This window comes from Perognathus longimembris, chromosome 19 (assembly GCF_023159225.1).
Source record: "Perognathus longimembris pacificus isolate PPM17 chromosome 19, ASM2315922v1, whole genome shotgun sequence".
In the NCBI taxonomy this organism is placed as follows: Eukaryota; Metazoa; Chordata; class Mammalia; order Rodentia; family Heteromyidae; genus Perognathus; species Perognathus longimembris.
Genome location: NC_063179.1, coordinates 39,542,029 through 39,562,836, shown reverse-complemented (window position 1 = coordinate 39,562,836; position 20,808 = coordinate 39,542,029). Strand labels below are relative to the sequence as shown.

Sequence of the window (20,808 nt, the reverse complement as noted above, 5' to 3'; positions counted from 1 at the left end):
TCTAAGTGATGTTTTTCTTGGTAGCCCTATTAAACGGTAAAATCACCTTCCCACCTCTAGTTCTCTCTACACCCCTTCAGGGGCTTCCTTTCCTTATGCTTATTGTTTCTCATATAATGAAGGAAAATACTCTAAGAGGTCTAAAATTCTGGCCTGTTTTGTTTACTGTTATATCTTTAACTTCCAAAAGAACTTTAGCATTAATAATTGACGAAGATGTACAGGAGAGAGAAAAGGAAGGAGTAATTTATACCAAGTGGATCATTTTCCTCTTGTAATTCTTAGACCTAGTGAGTAATGGTAAAGCATTATTCTTGACTTGAGGTTCGTGAACCTCAATAACAGTAGTCTATGAAGTCAGGGGCTTTTTACATGGATATTTGTCTAGTCCCAGCCCTTATTGCAGATTCAGTAAATCAAAAATCTCTTGTGAAAGAAACTGTGAATGTTCTCAACAAGATGTTAAGGTAATTCTTTTTTTTTCAAATTTTTATTATCAAACTGATGTACAGAGAGGTTACAGTTTCATACGTTAGGCATTGGATACATTGTTAAGGTAATTCTTAAGAACCAAGTCGATAACCAGACATAGAACTGCCATGCATGGGCTTCTAGAGATGTAAAACAAACATCAAACAAGTCATAAAATTCTGTTTGTGGACATAAGACATTTTTCTGAAAAAGGAAACAAAACACTAAGAGAAAATCTATACTTTCACATCCTTTCCTATACTACCTGATCTTAACTTCTAGACTCATATTATTGTTAGACATGTCCTACTTGTCTTGACCTCAAAAGGTATAAAATTAGCCTCATTTTTCATCCTTCTCAAGTCTACCTTCTCTGTTATATACTTCTTTCAAGTCCCCCAAATGAGAAACCCGTGATTGTCCTAGATCCTCTTTCCTCCGCTCCCAGGAGAACCAGGCATTCTGAGTTGTCTCTTCCATCTCCCATCTGGAGTCTTCCATTCAGGCCTCCTCCCACAATAGCTTTCAGCAGCTCCCTTCAACACAGTCTGTTTCCCCTAATTTGGCCTCTATAATGTTACCAATAGCAATCTTCCTAGAACACAAAGTTGATCACAAGGTATTACAGTATTTGTCATTACTTTTAGGATGAAATTCAAATGCCACACCACGACCTATGAAGCTCTAATATTTGCCAGACCCCTTCCCTCTCCTACTTCATCCTAGTGTTCCTGTCACTACACTCAGCACACTGGTCTTCTTTCAGCTCCCAGAACACACCAACCTATCCTGCTTCACGGAGTTTGGCAAAATGGAGTTCTCTTTACTTTCAACCCTCCTGCTTTTCACACAAGAGGTTCTGCTCAAGCTTCAGCTTTCAGCTTGTATTTCTTTAAGAAGGTGTAACTTCTCCTTTGTTTTAGCATATATTCATCTCCGAGGCACAGGGACCCCAGCCTTCATTGCTTTCTTTTGTCACCCAGTTAGCTCCTAATTCGGCAGCACAGCAACATCTCTCAAGAGAAGGTTTTCTTCACAGGATCACATATTCATTCTCTTTCTAATATACAGACCTCTTATTGACTGTGATAATAATAAATCTGGATCCACACATGGAAAGTTACATATTTCCTATTAAATGCACAGAACAAGATTTTTTATATAAAGCCTCACCTGCACAATTTGAAAAACTTTCATATATTAAAAGAAGACTTTCCTATGTTTTTCTTCCATTACTGTTAGCTACTACAGCTAATAAAGGTCACTACAGTTTTGAAAGAGAATATTTCAAAATGTGTACATAAAACTGAATACTATTATAAATGACTAATCTCAGTATTTTCCATATGTAACATGATTCTCGTTCATTCATATTTAAACTTGTATCATAATAAAATAAAATTATAACAGCTCAAGTTAGAGTTTTCATGTATGTTTTGTGAGAGGGAGAAACAGCAGGACAAAAATTCTGATTGAAGACTGAAATTTTATAGAGAAATGTACACATACAATTAAATGAAAATATTCTAATATTAAATTATTTTTCTTTTTCAGTTTTTCAAAATTGCACATGTATTATTAAAAACATTACTTTTAAAGAAAACATTTTATTTTGGAAAAATGTGAACTTTCTATAAATTCAAGTTATATTTACATAAAATAAATACTCACATCATCCAAATCTCCTGTTGTATCACCTTTTTCACTACAAAAAATAAGTAAAACAAATGTTAGCTTCAAAGTAAATGTTTTAGTAATTGCTAGGATTCATGTTTCAAAAATTTACTTCAATAAACGAATCTCAAAAGAAAAAACACTGTAGTGCAGATGGAAATGTCTTACAACGGAGTGATATTTATAGGCAGAAAAAGAAGTATGCTCCATTAGCAGATATGTGAAATCACTGGATTTTTTCAACAAAGGTTTTAAAAAAATCCACAAGGATATTCTGTCTACAGCAGAATTCTTTTTCTAATAAAAAATACTCTAAGAGAAGATGTTTGAAATTGAAAATGAGCTGAACTCAGAATTACAATAGTATTTTTAGATCTCCTGTAAGACACTGGCCTAATATTTCATCTGCAATTGTATTTAACACACAGATATCTTCCTTTCTAAGAAAAAAGCAAAAAAAGACAGCAAGACAACTTCCTTTTAACACCTCAGTTTATGTGAGAATGTTTACTCAGTGGAGTGGCCTAAAATATGGTGACTTCTTCCCAAAACCTTACACTCTGATTTGCTTAGCCCATTGCAGGGGTCCCTGCACCCCGGGTGCTCTCCCAGCCAGCGGGAGAGGCAAGGAAGCGCACCCTGCTGAGGGTGAACCCAGAAGAGGTAACTAGCCGCGAGTGGCCCACACCCAGCCCAACCCAACCTTTCGTGGGCAGTTGGACAATTAGACGACTGGGGAGAGGTTCAAGACTGCTCTCAGTTTTAGTGGGGCGGACCCGATCTTAAGTATGGGCAATGGCAGCAGGAAGAGGAGGGTGTACCATACCTAGCCAGGGGCGATGATTGGCGGTCCAAGCTGTCAGTCAAGGGCGGAAGGCCATGGGACCTCCCTAAGGGGCGGCCTAAGTACTAGCAGGACCGCCCCCAGGTTACTGCCGGCAGCCATCTTGCTACACATGGTCTTAAGGCTGGGAGGCATGGCCAGCTAGAGCCACCTTTCCAGTTCCGGACCCAGAAGGCAGGCGGGGCTAACCGGGATCCCTCTTCCGGGAGGTGGTGCAAGCAAGCACGCCCCCAGGGACTGAGGCAGGCGGGGCTCTTCAGGGCCTCACTCCCAGGCGCAACAACCACGCACCTCAGGGGCGCGGACAGGCGGGGCCAGTCGGTGCGCCCCACAGCCCATAATACCAACAGAGACAAGAACACTTCAAGGAAAAAGTTGGCAAAGCAACTTGGAATTAAATATTCAACAACTCCCAGTATTCACACTATCCTAAGATGATATAAACTGACAACTTCAAGAGTAATTAATTCAACAGAAGTAGCCAAAGAGAAGACTGAAAGGGACAACAGAGGTTTTCCAAATTGCTAGAGCTCTGCAGCTTTTATCAAACTATGATTTGTTTTAGCTAGGTTTTCAAATCGGGATTTATGAGCTCTGACTGTTTACTAATAAGGGAAGAAAGAAAAGGATCTGAGCCTAAAAAATAAGAACTTCAGATCACACAAGCACCATACTAACCTGTCAACAACTGGAACAGAACTGAGATGTGGATCGTCCTTAAGGAGGTCATGACTGCTTTTACTTTTGCCTTTCATGCTCTGGAAAAACATGTACAATACCATCAATGGAAAAATAAAACATTTCCCAGAAGGACAAGTTAGCAAATTTACATAAAATCTAGTATTAACATGTGTTTAGAAAAAGATATGTCCCTGAAACATTCAGGATAAACTAAAGTTTTAGAAGAAAGAATCCTATCCTACCTTTCACTGATAATAATGATCTGATTTGCTTTATTTATTTCAAAACCTTATTTTTGAGACCAGGTCTCATTATGTTAACTAGGGAGCCTTGAACTTGTAGTCCTCCTGCTTCAGTCTCCAAGAAGTAGAATTATAGGTGTGCTCTATCAAAACTACTATTTGAAACATATTTTTCCCACAAAGTGATAAATCATTAAAAATAAGTCTATTGACCAATTCTGAGCTAAACCTTCATGATTCACATATAGCTAATTAATTTTATAAGCCATATATAAGAACTTAGACAATTAGAATAGTAACTTGAAAGTAATGTATACTATTATTTCTCAATACATTATCAATACCATAATGAGTCACTTTTCAGAATATACCTAAAACTCAGATAAAGGTAACTATAAGATACCATTTTTAAAAGGGTAACTAGCTACTTAGAGGAATCCACAAGTATGGGCATTCAGCAGGGTCTAAAGATTTATTTAATTGTATAATTTCAAAGTTCATGTTCTCAACAAGTTTACATTGTAGTATGGAAATAGGCATAAAAAGAAGAGATAACTAAAGCAATAGTAAAACAAGTTACTATAGGAAACAGAACTAAAAATCACTACCACTGCAGCTATTATTCTAATTTATCAAGCACACACTTTATGCCAGCCATCATACTACAGTTACTTCTACCATTCATACTCCCTTTCCCTAAATTAAAGAACATGAAGTGGTCATCATTAGGCCTGTTTAATAAGTGAATGAAGAGAATAATTTCTTAGGAGTCACAAAGCTAGTCATTGGAACTAGACCTAGGACTTAAATTCAGATCTTCTTAACAGTAATAATGCACAAAAAAAATCTAAATGTATTATTTTTCTTATCTATTTCTCCTCCTACTGCGCCCTCTAGACCCAGAACACTGGCTAGATTGCAAAGCTGCAATCTCACAGGCTTCCCCACCGCACAGTAGAAAACTTCAAGCTTGGCACCAGGCCTCACTATTAGTTTTAAGAACAGCTCTTAAATTTGACAGGTATGTACCTTAAAAAAATATGGTTCTATGACAAAAATAATAGTCTAAAATTTTTCTGTATTATCATGGAGTCTTTTGGACTTTAAAAATCTAATCAACTAAAATGTGGTTACAGTCCAATTTTACTAGACAAAACAAAAAGCCTTTCTCAAACAGTACATCTAAATTTATTTTTACTTGTAATTCAGTCTATACTGCTAATTCCATAGTCTTTTTTAAAACTAAGGAGTTTATGAAAAGGCAAACATCAACTAATTGTTGGATAATATCTTTGTCCAACTATAAAAACTGTTTAAAAACAGAAGGCGGTGTAGAAAAAGAACACAAGGTAAGAAAAATGTAGCCAGATGTGGTGATGCACATCTGTTGTCACAGGTCCTTGAAAGGCTGATGCGGGAGGTTCACGTGAGCCCGTGTTTGAAGCCAACCTGGGTAAGATCTTCAGACTTTGTGTCAAAACAACAAAAAGATGGTGGTTGGACCACATACGTTTCAAAATCCAATATTCCATAAGTTTACAAGTTTTAATCCATAACTTGTACTATTAAAAACATAGAATGACTCCTTCAGAATGCTGATCTCCAAAATGGGAATGGTACTCTTGGCTATTTTACACAAAAGGAGTGAATATGTACAAAACTGAGCACAAAGTTACCTAAAGTGTAATAAAATCTGAACATCTATTATTCAAGGGTTTGTCTCTCTAACATTCCTTTCTCCAGCCCTCAAGTTATCTTTAGGAATTATGAATTTTAGTTATGGATTATTTTTCTACCTGGCTTCCTCCTGGAATCACAATAATAATCATCTAATTATTTTTAAATAAGTCTTGTATGCTGAAAATCACAATGATTTTATGCATTCTCATCATACACAAAAAGTGTGAGAAATGTGCGTGTTAAATAGCTACTTAAGCTAGTCTATTGTATACATATTTTAAACAATTGTATCATATATGCAATATAAGCAAATTATATTATCACCTTTAAATTATTGATAATTGTAAAGCAAGGTGCTTAGCCAGATGCTTGTAGCTTATGGCTATAAAATCCTAGTTGCTCAAGAGGCTGAGATCTAAGGGTCGAGATTCAAAGCCAGCCCAGGTTAATATAAGGTTTATGAGACTCTCATCTCCAATAAACCATTGTAGAATACTAGCCTTAAGTGAAAGAGATAAGGGACAGTGTCCAGGCCCTGAAATCAAGACTCAGAACTGTCTCCTAAAAAGAAAAAAGGTTCTTCCCAAGTGTAATGGTATTTGGGAAGCTAAAGCAGGAGGACTTTGAATTCAAGACTAGCCTGGGCTGTCGAAGAAAAAAGGTAAAGAGATTATGTTTATCATCCAAAATTTATTTACACAGCTTACAGGAAAAAAAAACGAACTTATTTCACAGTAATTTAAAAGAACACTTGACAATAGCAGGAAACTGTGAACTAAGTATTATTATTCCTAATTTTAATTAACTTTTTAAAATAATCAACAATTTTTTAGGTTCCCCTCCCGCTATAGTAAGCATCTATATGCAAAGAAAGCAAATTGAAGAACAGAAAATTTTAGAAGCAATCCCAAAGAGGGTGAAAATTAATTGACTGTCTTTAATGCCCAATCTCTCTGAGTGGCCCAAGGCCTAAAAGGTTTACCTGGGGAAAACACTAAATATACTTAGTGAATTCAGTGCCAGGAACCCCCAAGACAAATTCAAAACTGTCTGAAAACAAATCTAGGAATGAACATCGAAGTAAACAGGGGAAATTTACACTATTATCTGGAAGTTCATAATAAAGAATAAAGCTGCACCACAATAAGAACTAAATACAGTACCAGAAGAAGGGAGAAAAGATAATAGAAAGGTGGTACAGAAGAACAACAAGGACCAGGAAGCTAGAAGGTCTGACTTAACCTCTTACCCTGGTATAGTGGCTAATTTTATGAGGCCTACTCATTCATTCAACACCTGTCTAGATGGTGACATGAACATACTTTTTAAATGCTTTAGACATTTAAATGTTTAAATGTTTAAGCTTTGAGACTACCTAAAAAATGTGAATAGGCCTTATCGAAGCAACTGTGAAAATCTTAAGGGCAGGTATGAGGATTCCCAAAGAGGCAATTCTCCTTTAAAATTGCAACATACAAATTCCGCCTGATTTTCTGCCCTCACTAATTATTCCCAGTGTTTTGAGCTTACAGGTCTACTGTACATATTTTTGACTAGAGAATTCTCAAAATCACATGCCTAATTGCTATAAATATCTAAGATCTCTCTTCCTCTCCTCCTCCCACATCCCTTCTTTTCCTTAATTAAAAATAAAGGGATCAACATCAAGGCCAAAACCAAAATAAACAGAGTAATTTGGTTTTAGATGTTATGGTTTTTGTCATGATATTGTCATATAACAAAGCAACTCAAATCTCAATGGTTTTGTGGTAGACAAAATAGCATTCCTCAACTTCTACCAAGTCAATTTTGAACTTTTTGCCTCCAAAACTGCATAACAAATTTGTATTGTTTAAAACCACACACACACAAACACACACACACACACACACACACACACAGATGCATTCACATGCGTGCATGCTTTTATCATTAGAAAAATACTCCAACTGTAGAAAAAAGGCTATATGTAACTTCTAACCATTCAAACAATTATAGTTCTACCTTCTGGAACTACAAATTAGCTACAAGTAAGTTCTGTTATAGATATTATATATATATGTGTGTATGTATGTACATATACATACACTCATTTATATATCATTTTATATAGTATTATGTACAATATATATTAAAACTAAGTATGTAGTATATATTTATATATGTATATATATGTACTTGGTTCAAATAAAAAAGACAGATTTAGAAGGAAGACATATTTATGAGTCGCAAAGATGTCCTGTCCTTAGCCCAAGAACTTGTGAATAAGCTACCTTACATGGCAAAGCAACTCTGCAGGTACATTTTAGGATTTCAGGTTGAGGAATTTATCTTAGATTATCATAATAGATTTCATGTAATCACGGACAGTCCTTACAAATCACAGACAAGAGACTCAGTGTCAGGGTGATACGATGAGAAAAAGACTGTCAGTCACTGATGGTTTTGAAAGTGGAAGATGGGGCCATGCCAAGCAACACAGAAAGGTTCTAGAAGTTGGGAAAGACAAGGATATGAATTTTCCCCAGAGCCTCTTGAAAAAAGGCACCCCTGTCAACACCTGCACATAACCCAATAAGGCTTAATTCAGACTTCTAATCCCCAGAACTCTAAAATACTAAATTTGTTTTGTTTCAGGGTACTAAATTTGTGTCAGTGTTACAACAGCAATAGGAAATTAGATAGGCAGACACATAGATATAGATAAATAGATGTACACATACACATACACATACGTGTCTTTTCAAAAAATCACTGAACTAGAAAACTAAGTAAATTTGAAAAGGATTTTATGTGACAGACATACTTTATAAATCAGACTGTGAAACACTGTGACGGCCTCTGTGTTAGCAGACTGGCAGCTATCTATGTAGTATGCTCACAGCCATCTCCTGGTGAAAGTAGGTCTAATTTCACAGGATAAACTAGAATAGGAAAAACATTCTAATTAATCCTAAAAAGTGGTTTACCTACTGGCTATCAATTTAATTTTTCCTGGATGGGGGTAAAAGCTCTTCTATAACTCTAAGTTTGAAGGAAAAATGTTAACATGTCTGTAAGAGACATACTCCCTGTATTGCTGTGAACAAAGACAATTTGACTGCTTTTTAAAAATGTAGCTACTGAAAACCTTTTATAACGGACCTGCCACTCATTGTAGTCTGTCTCATGAAAACCACTTGTATGACTGTAAGCTTTTATTTGGGAATATTTTTAATATTTCTATATATGCTATTTAAAAGGATTCAAATCAATATAAAGTGAAACTATTACATAAAAATACGAGGAAAGGGATCTAACAGATAAAATTTTCTTGAGATATTTGATGTTTAAGCTATCTTCAATTAATTCTTACTTCACCAAGTTTTTCTGCTCCTCCAATACTCCCCGTGTGAAGTAGTTTTTGGCTAAAGCCCTATCCTTCTCGCTACCTTCCTCCTGATAGCTCCATTTAGTTTCCTGGGACAAAATGTATAAATGCTGCAACTGTGATGTAAACAATGAAGAAAATGTTAAATTCCTTATTCTGGACAAGCGTTCACACTTAATAATTCATTTAGGACTTACTAAGTCATATATATTCAGTTGACTTTATTGAATGGAAGTAAAAAATTTACATTTACTCCTATTACATTTCAACTTCCTCATTCAAAAACTCAGGCACAGAATGGCAACGAAGCACTCTTGGCAGAAGCATTCAATTAGCTATAAGTCTGAGAGTATTAACTCCCAGATCATATTTCTTCATACTGCCCAGGAGAACATCATGAAAAAGTCCAACGGTGTGCTTTTCTGAACCCAAGATACTATTATTAAGGCATCTTTCTATCATGCAATCCTATCAAAAAAGAAATGCAGTCTGGCAAGTCACTTAACCAGTCTGCTTCCTCATTTATTAAGAAAGGAAGTTGAACTAGGACCCCTCTAAGCTATAAAATTCTATGGCTCTAAGGAGATTTTATCAGGTAGTAGAAAGACACTGAAATAATAAGTAATGAAGGAAAGTTAAACCACGAATAAGAGAGTGGGGTGAAGGAGTGGCTGTAACCCCACCCCAATAATCCATAAACCATAAAGCAAAGCTGCAATTCAGACGATACCAGCTATTAACTTGTGATCAGTCAGAAAGGTTCTGGGAGAAAGCTTAGCACTATAGAGTCACTAAAAAAAGAAACTTGATAAGCAAATGATTAATGAAAATTATTTGTAAGCCCTTTAGAAATATTTAATTTCATACAACCACTGAAACTGCAAGTTGTTCTTAGTAATTTAAAAACTCAGTTACTGGCCTTGGTTCTAGTTATTTCGTACATTTGAAAATAGTAAAGCGTAATTAAAACACAAACAAATAAGCAAACTTGGGGGCTGGGAATGTGCCTTAGTGGTAGAGTGCTTGCCTAGCATGCACGAAACCCTGGGTTAGTACCACATAAACAGAAAAAGCTAGAAGTGGCACTTTGGCTCAAGTAGTAGAGTGCTAGCCTTGATCAACAGAAGCTCAGGGACAGTGCCCAGGCCCTGAGTTCATACCCCAGGACTGGCAAAAACAAACAACAACAAAAAAAAACTGGTTATATTTTTCCAATATTGAGTCTAGCCTTCCTTTTCCTTTCCAAAGTTACAATTTACCACAAAACAATTGTAAAATGTGTGAGACATGCTCATAATTGGAGTAATTGCATATAAATTAATAAATAAAATATACTTATATTCACATTTTTTCCAGAATCAATCTCATGCATTCAATAACAATTGCTTTCCTTTAAGCCAGTATATTTCAACAACTCTGATGTTCCATTTTCTCAAACTTACTCATTTGACAAAAAGTAAACAAAACAGCATATGCCAATTGCAACAGATATTGTTCCATCTTAAAACATTTGACATTCAAATATATTTTTCAAAAGTGAGTAATGTGTCAAAATAAGGACAAGCCATGTCCTTAATTCATAAGTTCAGTGATGGTATACATATATACATACACACACATACATAAATACCTAATAGTTCTGTTACAGAAAGAAATGTGTATAATATGCACTTCTGTTACATATGTATTTCTGTTACAGAAAGAAAAAATGAATCCCAGAAAGATGAAGTAGCACAAAGTTACAAACAATTAGTGGACAGTGAAGTTGTCATATAGGATATGATTCCAAATCTGAGCTATTTCTACTCTAAGACACTGTCACTCGAGATGAACAGAATTTACCTTTCAGGAGATTGCAGCCCATGAGCTACACAAAGCAGAGAAAAAATGGTATGATGCAGGCCAGGGCTTGGAAAATGGTGAGATATTCACTTAGAAAGGTGTCTAATAGGCAATTGCAGAAAATAAAGCAACAAGCCTAAAGATATGGATGTATGACAGAAACTATATCACATTATACACCCATATCTATTAAAGAATCAGATGAGAGAAATATAATAACACAATAGTAAGATTTAATACTTATTTGGTAATTAACTGTGAGTTGCAACTTCTTGGCAGAGAGGAAAAAATTAGCCTCTGTAACCTGTGTCTTTCAGATTGAAGGGAGAAAATAAATAGCTCCCTGGTATCATCTTGCTGTATCTTTTCACACTGAATCTTAGAGCAAACACAGATTGCCTCTGGAGGGTTCACAATGTTCGGTATAATTTCAACATTTAAAAAAAATTTACAATAGAAATCAGCAGAATAAAAATAAATTTTGAATATTTAAATGCATTTATTAGGAACAGAAAAATTGAAACAAATTTCTCTTGATGTCTAGCTCAAAATGAAAGTGAACAAAGGTTCCATTAGAACAGAAACTTAATTTTTACATAAATAAGCATAAAGCAACTTCTTTCTCCTATCTTTGCTCTCCAAAGCTGCTCAATCTACTATGGAGACAACTACAGCTTCAACACAGAATGGTTCAGTGTCTTAGATGGCTTGGTCTTGATAGAAATAGCATTTCCATCATCCATGATCATGTGAGAGACTTAACTAGTTAAAAAAGCCTCTTAAATCCACAATTCTGATTCCAGGGCCTATGTCTTTTAAGCAATTCAACTCCCTGAGTACTGATTTTTCTAGCTGTAAAAGAATAACCTCTATATAACATGATTTTTATAGCAATTACATATTGAACATAGTTAAAAGATGCAAAAATAAATCATAGTAATACTGAAGATACAGTGCTATGAGAGCATAGAAAAACTATACTTCTCAACCAGTGGCTGGGCACAATGGAACTCATCTGCTATCCTAGGAACAAAGGGAAGCACAAATAGGTTTGCAGTCCAGGATAGCCAGGGCACAAAGCAAGACACAACCTTGGAAATAATCAATGCAAAAAGCGTCTGCTTAGTAAGCCTGAGTCCCTGAGTTCAAATCACAGCACAGTCAAAAAAAAAAAAAAAACATATAAGCAAAAGCAGACAAAGAAAGACAGCATACATAATCCAGAACAAAGGAAAAATGAATGGACAAGGCAACAGTATGCAGGGAAACTTCACATTTAGTCATTTTGCTGTTTAGGACAAGGTCTTGCTTTATAGTCCAAGATGGCTTCAAACTTGTGATCCTCCTGTTTGTGTCTCTCAAATGCTGAGATCACAGGTGTGTGCCTCTGTTCAGCAGAACTTGACAGCTTTTTTGGGGGGTAGGGGTAACTCAGAGCTATGCACTTGCTAGAGGGGTGGTAAAGTGCTTGAACCATGCCTCCGTCACTTTTGCTCTGGCTATTTTTAAGATAGAGTTCCATTTCTTGCTCATACCAATCTAGACCACCATCCTTCTATTTATAATTCCTGCTATTGCAGGGATGCATACTACCACAACAGGTATTAGAGGAAATTGGGTCTCAAGAGCCTTTTGCTTGGGCTGCTCTAGAACCATGATCCTACCAATCTCTGCATCCTGAGTGGCCAGAATAACAGATGTGAGCCACCAAAACCTTGCAGAACTGGACATCTTTAGATAATATTAATGAAAGGGAACCCTGGTAATCCTTAAATCAAACACATATAATCCTAACATGTAGTAAATCTTCCATTCTGAAGAGGTGTAAATTTGAATTACAAACTCGGAAAGGCTAACTAATGCATGGATGTATAAGGAAGATGGCTTCTGAGAAATCAAAGTGGCAGAATGATTGGTGATATAAAGGAAATAGAGAAAGGTTTCCATGAACATATGAATTCAGTTTTGACATCAAATGTGCAGACAGACATTTTTTAAAGAGACTAAGAATGAGGGATATGAATTCAAAGAAATTATTTAGCCTTATCTCTAAGGGTTTACAAAATGGGTGTAGAGACAGGCAGTAACTGAATCCACAGTATCAAATAGATTATTTTGGGATACTGTAAAGAGCAAGAAAAACTATGACCAAATTCTTTCTTTCTTCCCTCCCTCCCCCCCTCCCTCCCTCCCTCCCTCCCTTCCTTCCTTCGTCAGTCATGGAGCTTGAACTCAGGTCCTGGGCCCTGTCCCTGAGCTTTTGTGCTCAAGGCTAATGTTTTCTCACTTTGAGCCACAGTGATACTTCTGGTTTTCTGGTAGTTAATTGAGAGAAAAGTCTCATGGACTGCCTGCCCTGGCTAACTTCAAACCATGATCCTCACATCTGCCACCTGAGTACTAGGATTACAGGCATGAACCATCAACACCCAGCCAAATTCTTTCTTTTTTTTTCATTTTTTTTTTCTTTTGCTAGTCCTGGGCCTTGAACTCAGGGCCTGAGCACTGCCCCTGGCTTCTTTTTTTGCTCAAGGCAAGCACTCTACCACTTGAACCACAGTGCCACTTCTGGCTTTGTCTATATATGTGGTGCTGAGGAATCGAACCCCAGGGCTTCATGCATACGAGGCAAGCACTCTACCACTAAGCCATATTCCCAGCCCCCAAATTCTTTCTTTTTCTTTTTTTTTGGCCAGTCCTGGGCCTTGGACTCAGGGCCTGAGCACTGTCCCTGGCTTCTTTTTGCTCAAGGCTAGCACTCTGCCACTTGAGCCACAGCGCCACTTCTGGCTCTTTGTATATGTGGTGTCGGGGAATTGAACCCAGGGCTTCATGTACAGGAGGCAAGCACTCTTGCCACTAGGCCATATTCCCAGCCCCCAAAATATTTCTTATACATGTCATTTTAATTCCATTTTAATATAAGGAACGTAAGCGTAGTGTTTGCTTTATGCCCAACATTAACCTCTCTGAACCATGCTCACTAATGACAGAGGCACAAGAACATATGAGTAAAGACAGAGGTAACAAGAATGTGCTTTTCAGTCAATGTTATTATTGTTAATATTGTTATGAAATATGTGACTATCAAGCAAGTATGCAGAGCTATGTTATTAAGTTTTAATTATAATGATAAAGATTTTGAATCTAATCCTTTAGGTTTTGTGTTCACTAATTTTCAAGAAAGGAAGGCATAGCCTTTGGGAACAAAAAGCCTTGAAGATGATTTTTCTGGAGAAAAAAATAGCAGACTTTTGTTCCAAACAATGGGAAGAAGCTGCAGATATTTCAGCAATGAGTTTTGTGATGAAACAGAAATTGGGGAAAAATCATGGGGAAGGCTGCTAGAATAAAAGGCCAGGATTTTAGTTAGACTGGTTCAATGCCAGTGGGAGATATACTAATTATGTGCCTTGGAGAAGATTATAGCAATCTATATTTGAATTTATTCACAAGTCAAATGAGGACAACACTGGTAACTATCTCAAAGGGCTGTGATGAGAATTAATGAAGCAAACATTATATATATATATATATAAAACATTAAAATGAGCATGAGTTTGGGTCTGTGACTGTTTACTATAATAAAGATAGACACAGGGCTGGGAATGTGTCTTAGCAGTAAAGTCCTTGTCTAGCATGCATGAAGGTCTGGGTTCGATTCCTCAGCACCACATAAACAGAAAAACCTGGAAATGGTGCTGTGGCTCAAGAGGTAAAGCGCTAGCCTTGAAAGAAGCCAGGACAGTGCTCAGGCTCTGAGTCCAAGCTCTAGGACTGGCAAAAAACAAAAACAGATAGAAACAACAATCACCTAGCAAATTAGATTTAAAAAACACAACTAAAATCTGAATTATAAAGTTAAACCAATAAAACAAAGCTTCAGGCCTAGTTTTAATTGATATAAAAAAAAACCCACCAAGATTAAAAACAGGTAAATTCAACCATTTTAAGAGGGCAACTCAACTCATGTTGCAAATACCACAAAGCAACTTACTCTATACTTAATATGTATATAAAGTGTGCTATGCCAGCTAAAACAGAAGCAGAAAATATTTTGAAAAAAAGAAGAGGTTAATCTCTTTCATAATTCGGAAGGTAAGTTAGTTAGAAATTACCTGACTAACTCGATTTACTTCCTCCTCTTCTTCTTCAGCTTCTTCTCCAAATGAAAGTAAACTAAAATTTCTAGTAAACGTAAAACACAATAAACAAAAAATAAAAGAAAATTATGAAGAAAAAGTTAGACAAAACTCATACACATCCTATTTTCAAAGGAAAAGAACAGACTAAAAAGTTCATTGTGACTATCTAAAGAATACAGTATTACCCAGACATTATTATAATATATCTCAGACCCTCAATATTTCCTATATTGTATTAAACTAATGACCAAAATCCACCCTGAGCATGATCATGTACTGAGGTCAAGCAAGATGGATATAACTAAGCTTTTGATATTTACCAAAACTAGTAGCAAGATAATTTTTCTAATAAGTAATATAGAGGCAAAACAACATCACAAATAAGACACAATCTAGTATTGGGCAAATATATCTCATTATTTAAAAATTAATAAAGACACAAAATTGCCAAACTGCAAAAGAAAAAAAAAAAACTAAATCCACAGGGGGAAAACTCTCATTTTATCTTTCAAACTAAAAAACAAAACCCTCAAGTAGGATATATAAATTATTAAAACTTTCTCAAATATTAGAAAAAATAGAGATTTGGCACTAAAAATGCTTTCTTTGTACAATGTATTACAAGAAATGACTACCACATCATTGCTAATATATTTGCTATGCATGAAAACAGTAACACATACACACACCCCCAAAAAACCCTTTTTTAGCTATTGTCAAGATAAATCATAGTGATGAAATACTGTAAATGAATATAGTAACAATGACCTTTCATAAGAATAAAAGAGAGCGAAGTAGAGCTGTGGCTCAAGTGGTAGAGCTCTAGCCTTGAGAAAAAGAATCTCAAGGACAGCACCTAGACCCTGAGTTCAAGTCCCAGGGCCAGCACAAATAATAATAATAAGAACAACAATAATAATAACCACTACTAAAAGAAAATCAGATGAATAGTTAAAGAAATGTTTTCCTCTCAGGTCATCAAGGGCTTATTAAAGTATCTGGCTTAATTATACTTTATAAAAGAAACTTTATTGTGTAGGATATGAAAAAAAGGAAACTTATGCATTGAAAACCTACATTAAAAAGAAAACAAAGTAAAATTTCTAGTAAAAACAAATAAAAAATAGCAAAAACTAGGAACTTTGCACATAACTGTTCTCACTTAATCTTCCCAACAACTAGGTGCTGAACTTGTTATAAGTTCTATTTTATGTAACCACGTAACTGAAGCTCAGCAAGATTAGTAAGCTTTGCTTCTTACTTACTGGGTATGGCAGGATTATATTTATTATCTGAGCCTAACAAGTATCTGTACAATAAAATGCCTAAAAGGGTTGCTATAATTCAGTAAGAGAGTAAGCTGAAATCTAATTCTGCCCTATTTAAATAAAATGAAATGTTAATAATGTGAAGAAGACTGTCACAAAATATTAAAATTCATTTTAAAAAGAAATGTCTATTTTTTAGAATGCTATCTTCAGGAAATAATCCAGAGATCTAAATGAAACAGCTTTACTTAAAAGGGTTTATAAGATTATTCACACCAGAACCAAAACAGAAAGTTATAGGGCTGGGGATATGGCCTAGTGGCAAGAGTGCCTGCCTCGGATACACGAGGCCCTAGGTTCGATTATTCCCCAGCACCACATATACAGAAAACGGCCAGAAGCGGCGCTGTGGCTCAAGTGGTAGAGTGCTAGCCTTGAGCGGGAAGAAGCCAGGGACAGTGCTCAGGCCCTGAGTCGAAGGCCCAGGACTGGCCAAAAAAAAAAAAAAACAGAAAGTTAAAGATACTGTGGAACTACAAAATATAAATATTCTTTAGACTGTGCTGAACTCCCAAATTCTTTATAATGAACACTTATTAACTTTAAAACAAAGTTTTTCACTAACTTGTTTATATTAATACTTTCTATAGTGACCACAAATATATATCATACACAGATTTTATATGGTACCTGAGATGACACATTTTTAGCTAGGTTTAAGTTACGTAATGTACTTAAGAAATGGTCTATTGAAAATAAAACCCACATACTCCTAATTCTGAGTGCCCCCCTGCTCAAACTGATGTTTCACTTACTAGTAAATATCTTGTAAACCACACTAAATAACTTGGTGTCACTTTTAAAATTTAAAAAGAATCTTTCTACTTTGATTACTTTGTGCCTTTAGGTTTCAATTTCTTGACTTCCTCCTCAGGTTTCTCCTTTTTGATCTTTTTAATTTCCCTTGGAATGATGTCATCAAAAGGATTAAATAGAACCTACAAAAAGAAATATTTTGAAAATGTTATTCTAGTCGTAAATTCCACAAAAAGTTAAGACAAACATTAATTGCATTGACATTAGAATCTAAGACTGTCTTCATATATATATATATATATATATATATATTACTAGTCTAGTGATACAGAGTACTTAGACTTATATGGTCTCTTTGGATCGTCCTAATAAGCTATGCACTACTTAAATTTAAAAAGTACATTTTATCCTTATTCCAGAAAAAGAAAAAAATACTTAGGAAATTTAAACGAGACAGAGGAAGAAAAACAAACCAAGATACTCTTAAGAAACTTGCTTCCTCAATATGAGGTAACTTTTAAGTGACCTATGAAATCATTTCTTAAGGCTAACTAAACCTAATTCTTACAACGTTCCATTACAAATTGAGCTTTACACTCATTGGATTATCCTCTAAAATTTCATCTTTGAATTTAAAAAAGCTTAATTAAATTTTTTAAATTTGTTTAGGGCTGGGGATATGGCCTAGTGGCAAGAGTGCGTGCCTCATATACATGAAGCTCTGGGTTCAATTCCCCAGCACCACATATATAGAAAACGGTCAGAAGTGACGCAGTGGCTCAAGTGGCAGAGTGCTACCCTTGAGCAAAAAAAACAAAACAAAGAAGCCATAGACAGTGCTCAGGCCCTGAGTCCAAGGCCCAGGACTGGCAAAAACAAAACAAAACCAAAATTTGTTTAGTTGCTTGGTCAACAAAATCAATAAAGTGAGAAATCATAATTCTAACCAGGTTACTTGCTGCCATTGACTAGGGGCCACTTAAAGATATGGTTGAAGAATCACAAAAAATTTATTTTTAAAAAATAGAAACCAAGGGCTGGGATGTGGCTCAGTGGCAAAGCACTTGCCTAGCAAGTGCAACATCCTGGGTTCAATCCCCAGTACCAAAAAGAAGAAAAGACAAGAAAAAATATAGAAAAACATTCCTTCATTCATACAGTGGGCACAAAGTAAAGGATATGTCATGAAATTACATGGAAGAGTCAGAGAAAGAGAACACTCAAAGTACACGGCCAAGCTTCATTCTGTTTAACCTTGGGCTCTTTCTCCTGTGTCACTGAATATTCACAAGGTGTTCATGCTCAGCCTCATCTGCAAGCACAGATGTTCAGTTAATCTCTTTGTCTCTAGGACAAACTGTGACCAGAAAGTCAGTGCAGCTACCTACCTCGGCTGAAAACATTCTCACTGAGGTACCATGTTTAAATCAGGATCATCGTGGGGCTGGGGATATGGCCTAGTGGCAAGAGTGCTTGCCTCGTATACATGAGGCCCTGGGTTCGATTCCCCAGCACCACATATGCAGAAAATGGCCAGAAGTGGCGCTGTGGCTCAAGTGGCAGAGTGCTAGCCTTGAGCAAAAAGAAGCCAGGGACTGTGCTCAGGCCCTGAGTCCAAGCCCCAGGACTGGCAAAAAAAAAAAAATAATAATAATAATAAATAAATAAATAAATAAATAAATAAAAATAAATCAGGATCATCATATACTTAGCACAAAGCCTTCCTCCAGTCGGTTGAATTTGGGAGTGATCAGTTGCTCTTAAATGAAAACATAAGTCGTCTAGTGCATAGTAATCATGCTCCTACCTCACTACTTCTGATTTTGTGTGGATTTCGCGGTCTTTCATCTTCATCAACATCTACTTCTGTCAGCCGCAGCATGTTATATACTGTGTCCCCCGTAACCTTGCGAATAAAAATATAAGATATATTGCAATTTTTATATTCATCCTTTAATAAAGGACTTTTGCAAATATATTTGTAAAGAACTGAAAGGGAATTTCACATTATTACTTCAAAATATATGCAATGCATAATGAAAATTAAGTAACTTCATTTTAGGGGGGGAAAGCAAGATAGGTTCAAACATTCAATAAGGTTGCTTGAAATTTTCCATTACAGACTTAATACTTAAAACAAAAATAACAACTTTCATGCAAATATCATCAGCAAATTAGACTTTACAATAAGCAAATAACAACAATATGACAGACACTTTGCAAATATCTCAATCTACCCAAGCACTCTAACCTATCATTACCCTTCTTCACTAGCCATGAAATCTGAGCTTCAAGAAGTTACAGACCCGGGCTGGGAATATGGCCTGGTGGCAAGAGTGCTTGCCTTGTATACATGAAGCCCCTTCGATTCCCCAGCACCACATATATAGAAAATGGCCAGAAGTGGCGCTGTGGCTCAAGTGGCAGAGTGCTAGCCTTGAACAAAAAGAAGCCAGGGACAGTGCTCAGGCCCTGAGTCCAAGGCCCAGGACCGGCCAAAAAAAAAAAAGAAAGTTACAAACCCAACAGCAGTGGGTTTTCTAACTCATAACCTGGGCTGGGAATGTGGCTTAGTGGTAGCATGCAGGAAGCCTAGGGTTCGATTACCAGATAAACAGAAAAAGCTTGAAGTGGCGCTGTGGCTCATGTGGTAGAGTGCTATAGCATTGAGCAAAAAGAAGCCAGGGACAGTGCCCAGGCCCTGAGTTCAAACCCCAGGACTGGGAAAAATAAATAAATAAGTAAATAAAATCTGACTCACAACCAATATACTCCTTGTTGTCTCTAACTAGCCTCTAATTATAAATATTTTTTAAAATCAATGTTCTGTGTAACTTAATCAGAAAACCTGTACTGGGAATGACACAAAAGAAAACATCCAGGGCTGGGAATGTGGCTTAGTGGTAGAGTGCTTGCCAAGCATGCATAAAGCCCTGGGTTCGATTCCTTAGCACCACATACACAGAAAAAATCGCCATATGTGGCACTGTGGCTCAAGATGTAGAGTGCTAGCCTTGAGCAAAAGAAGCCAGGGACAGTGCTCAGGCCCTGAGTCCAAGCCCCCAGAATTAGCCAAAAACAAACAAACAAAAAATATATCCTTGTATCTTTCCTGTATTAAAAATGTTGAGAATTAAGCAACAATGTTAATTTAATTATCTTCATGTGACACTTTTAAATTTAGTATTTCTCACGATTTTAAAATACCAGCTTCCCAATTGCGCTGTTTGTTTTCTCTCTTTAACCCATTTTGCTTAGTAAATGGGAAAGCAATTCTTACTGAACCAGCAGAGGGTGCTGATAAGCTACTGATATTTAACATGTCTAAGAATTAAAACATACTAGAATCCTATTTATATTGAAATGTACAGGAATATGTTTATATTGATTAGATGAGAGCAGTGTGAAAGAAGGAAAGCTTCAGATGATTTTGAAAGAAAATTGTTCAAAACTCTGTAGGAAGATAACATTAAAAGTTAGTAAGAGGGTTGGGAATATGGCCTAGTGGCAAGAGTGCTTGTCTCATATACATGAAGCCCTGGGTTGGATTCCCCAGCACCACATATATAGAAAACAGCCAGAAGTGGCGCTGTGGCTCAAGAGGTAGAGTGCTAGCCTTGAGCAAAAAGAAGCCAGCGACAGTGCTCAGGCCCTGAGTCCAAGGCCGAGGACAGGCAAACAAAGTTAGCAAGAGTAAATATATCCTATTCAAAGTAGTATTTCCAGGGCTGGGAAGTTGGTTCAGCGGTAAAGTGCTTGCCTAGCATGCATGAAG

At 36.3% G+C, this 20,808-nt stretch overlaps 1 protein-coding gene across 2 annotated transcripts in view; it reads right to left on the bottom strand.

Annotated features, from left to right (window-relative positions):
* The window catches only part of Cwc27 (CWC27 spliceosome associated cyclophilin), a 186,686-nt gene that overhangs the window by 156,185 nt on the left and 9,693 nt on the right, over nucleotides 1–20,808 (bottom strand). For both annotated transcript variants that reach the window (XM_048368469.1, XM_048368468.1), the window contains 5 exons: nucleotides 18,841–18,939; nucleotides 17,112–17,215; nucleotides 14,923–14,992; nucleotides 3,668–3,747; nucleotides 2,143–2,176 (listed from right to left, as the gene is read on the bottom strand). In XM_048368469.1, the coding sequence (XP_048224426.1) occupies nucleotides 2,143–2,176; nucleotides 3,668–3,747; nucleotides 14,923–14,992; nucleotides 17,112–17,215; nucleotides 18,841–18,939 (387 nt within the window). The remainder of the gene's footprint in view (nucleotides 1–2,142; nucleotides 2,177–3,667; nucleotides 3,748–14,922; nucleotides 14,993–17,111; nucleotides 17,216–18,840; nucleotides 18,940–20,808) is intronic.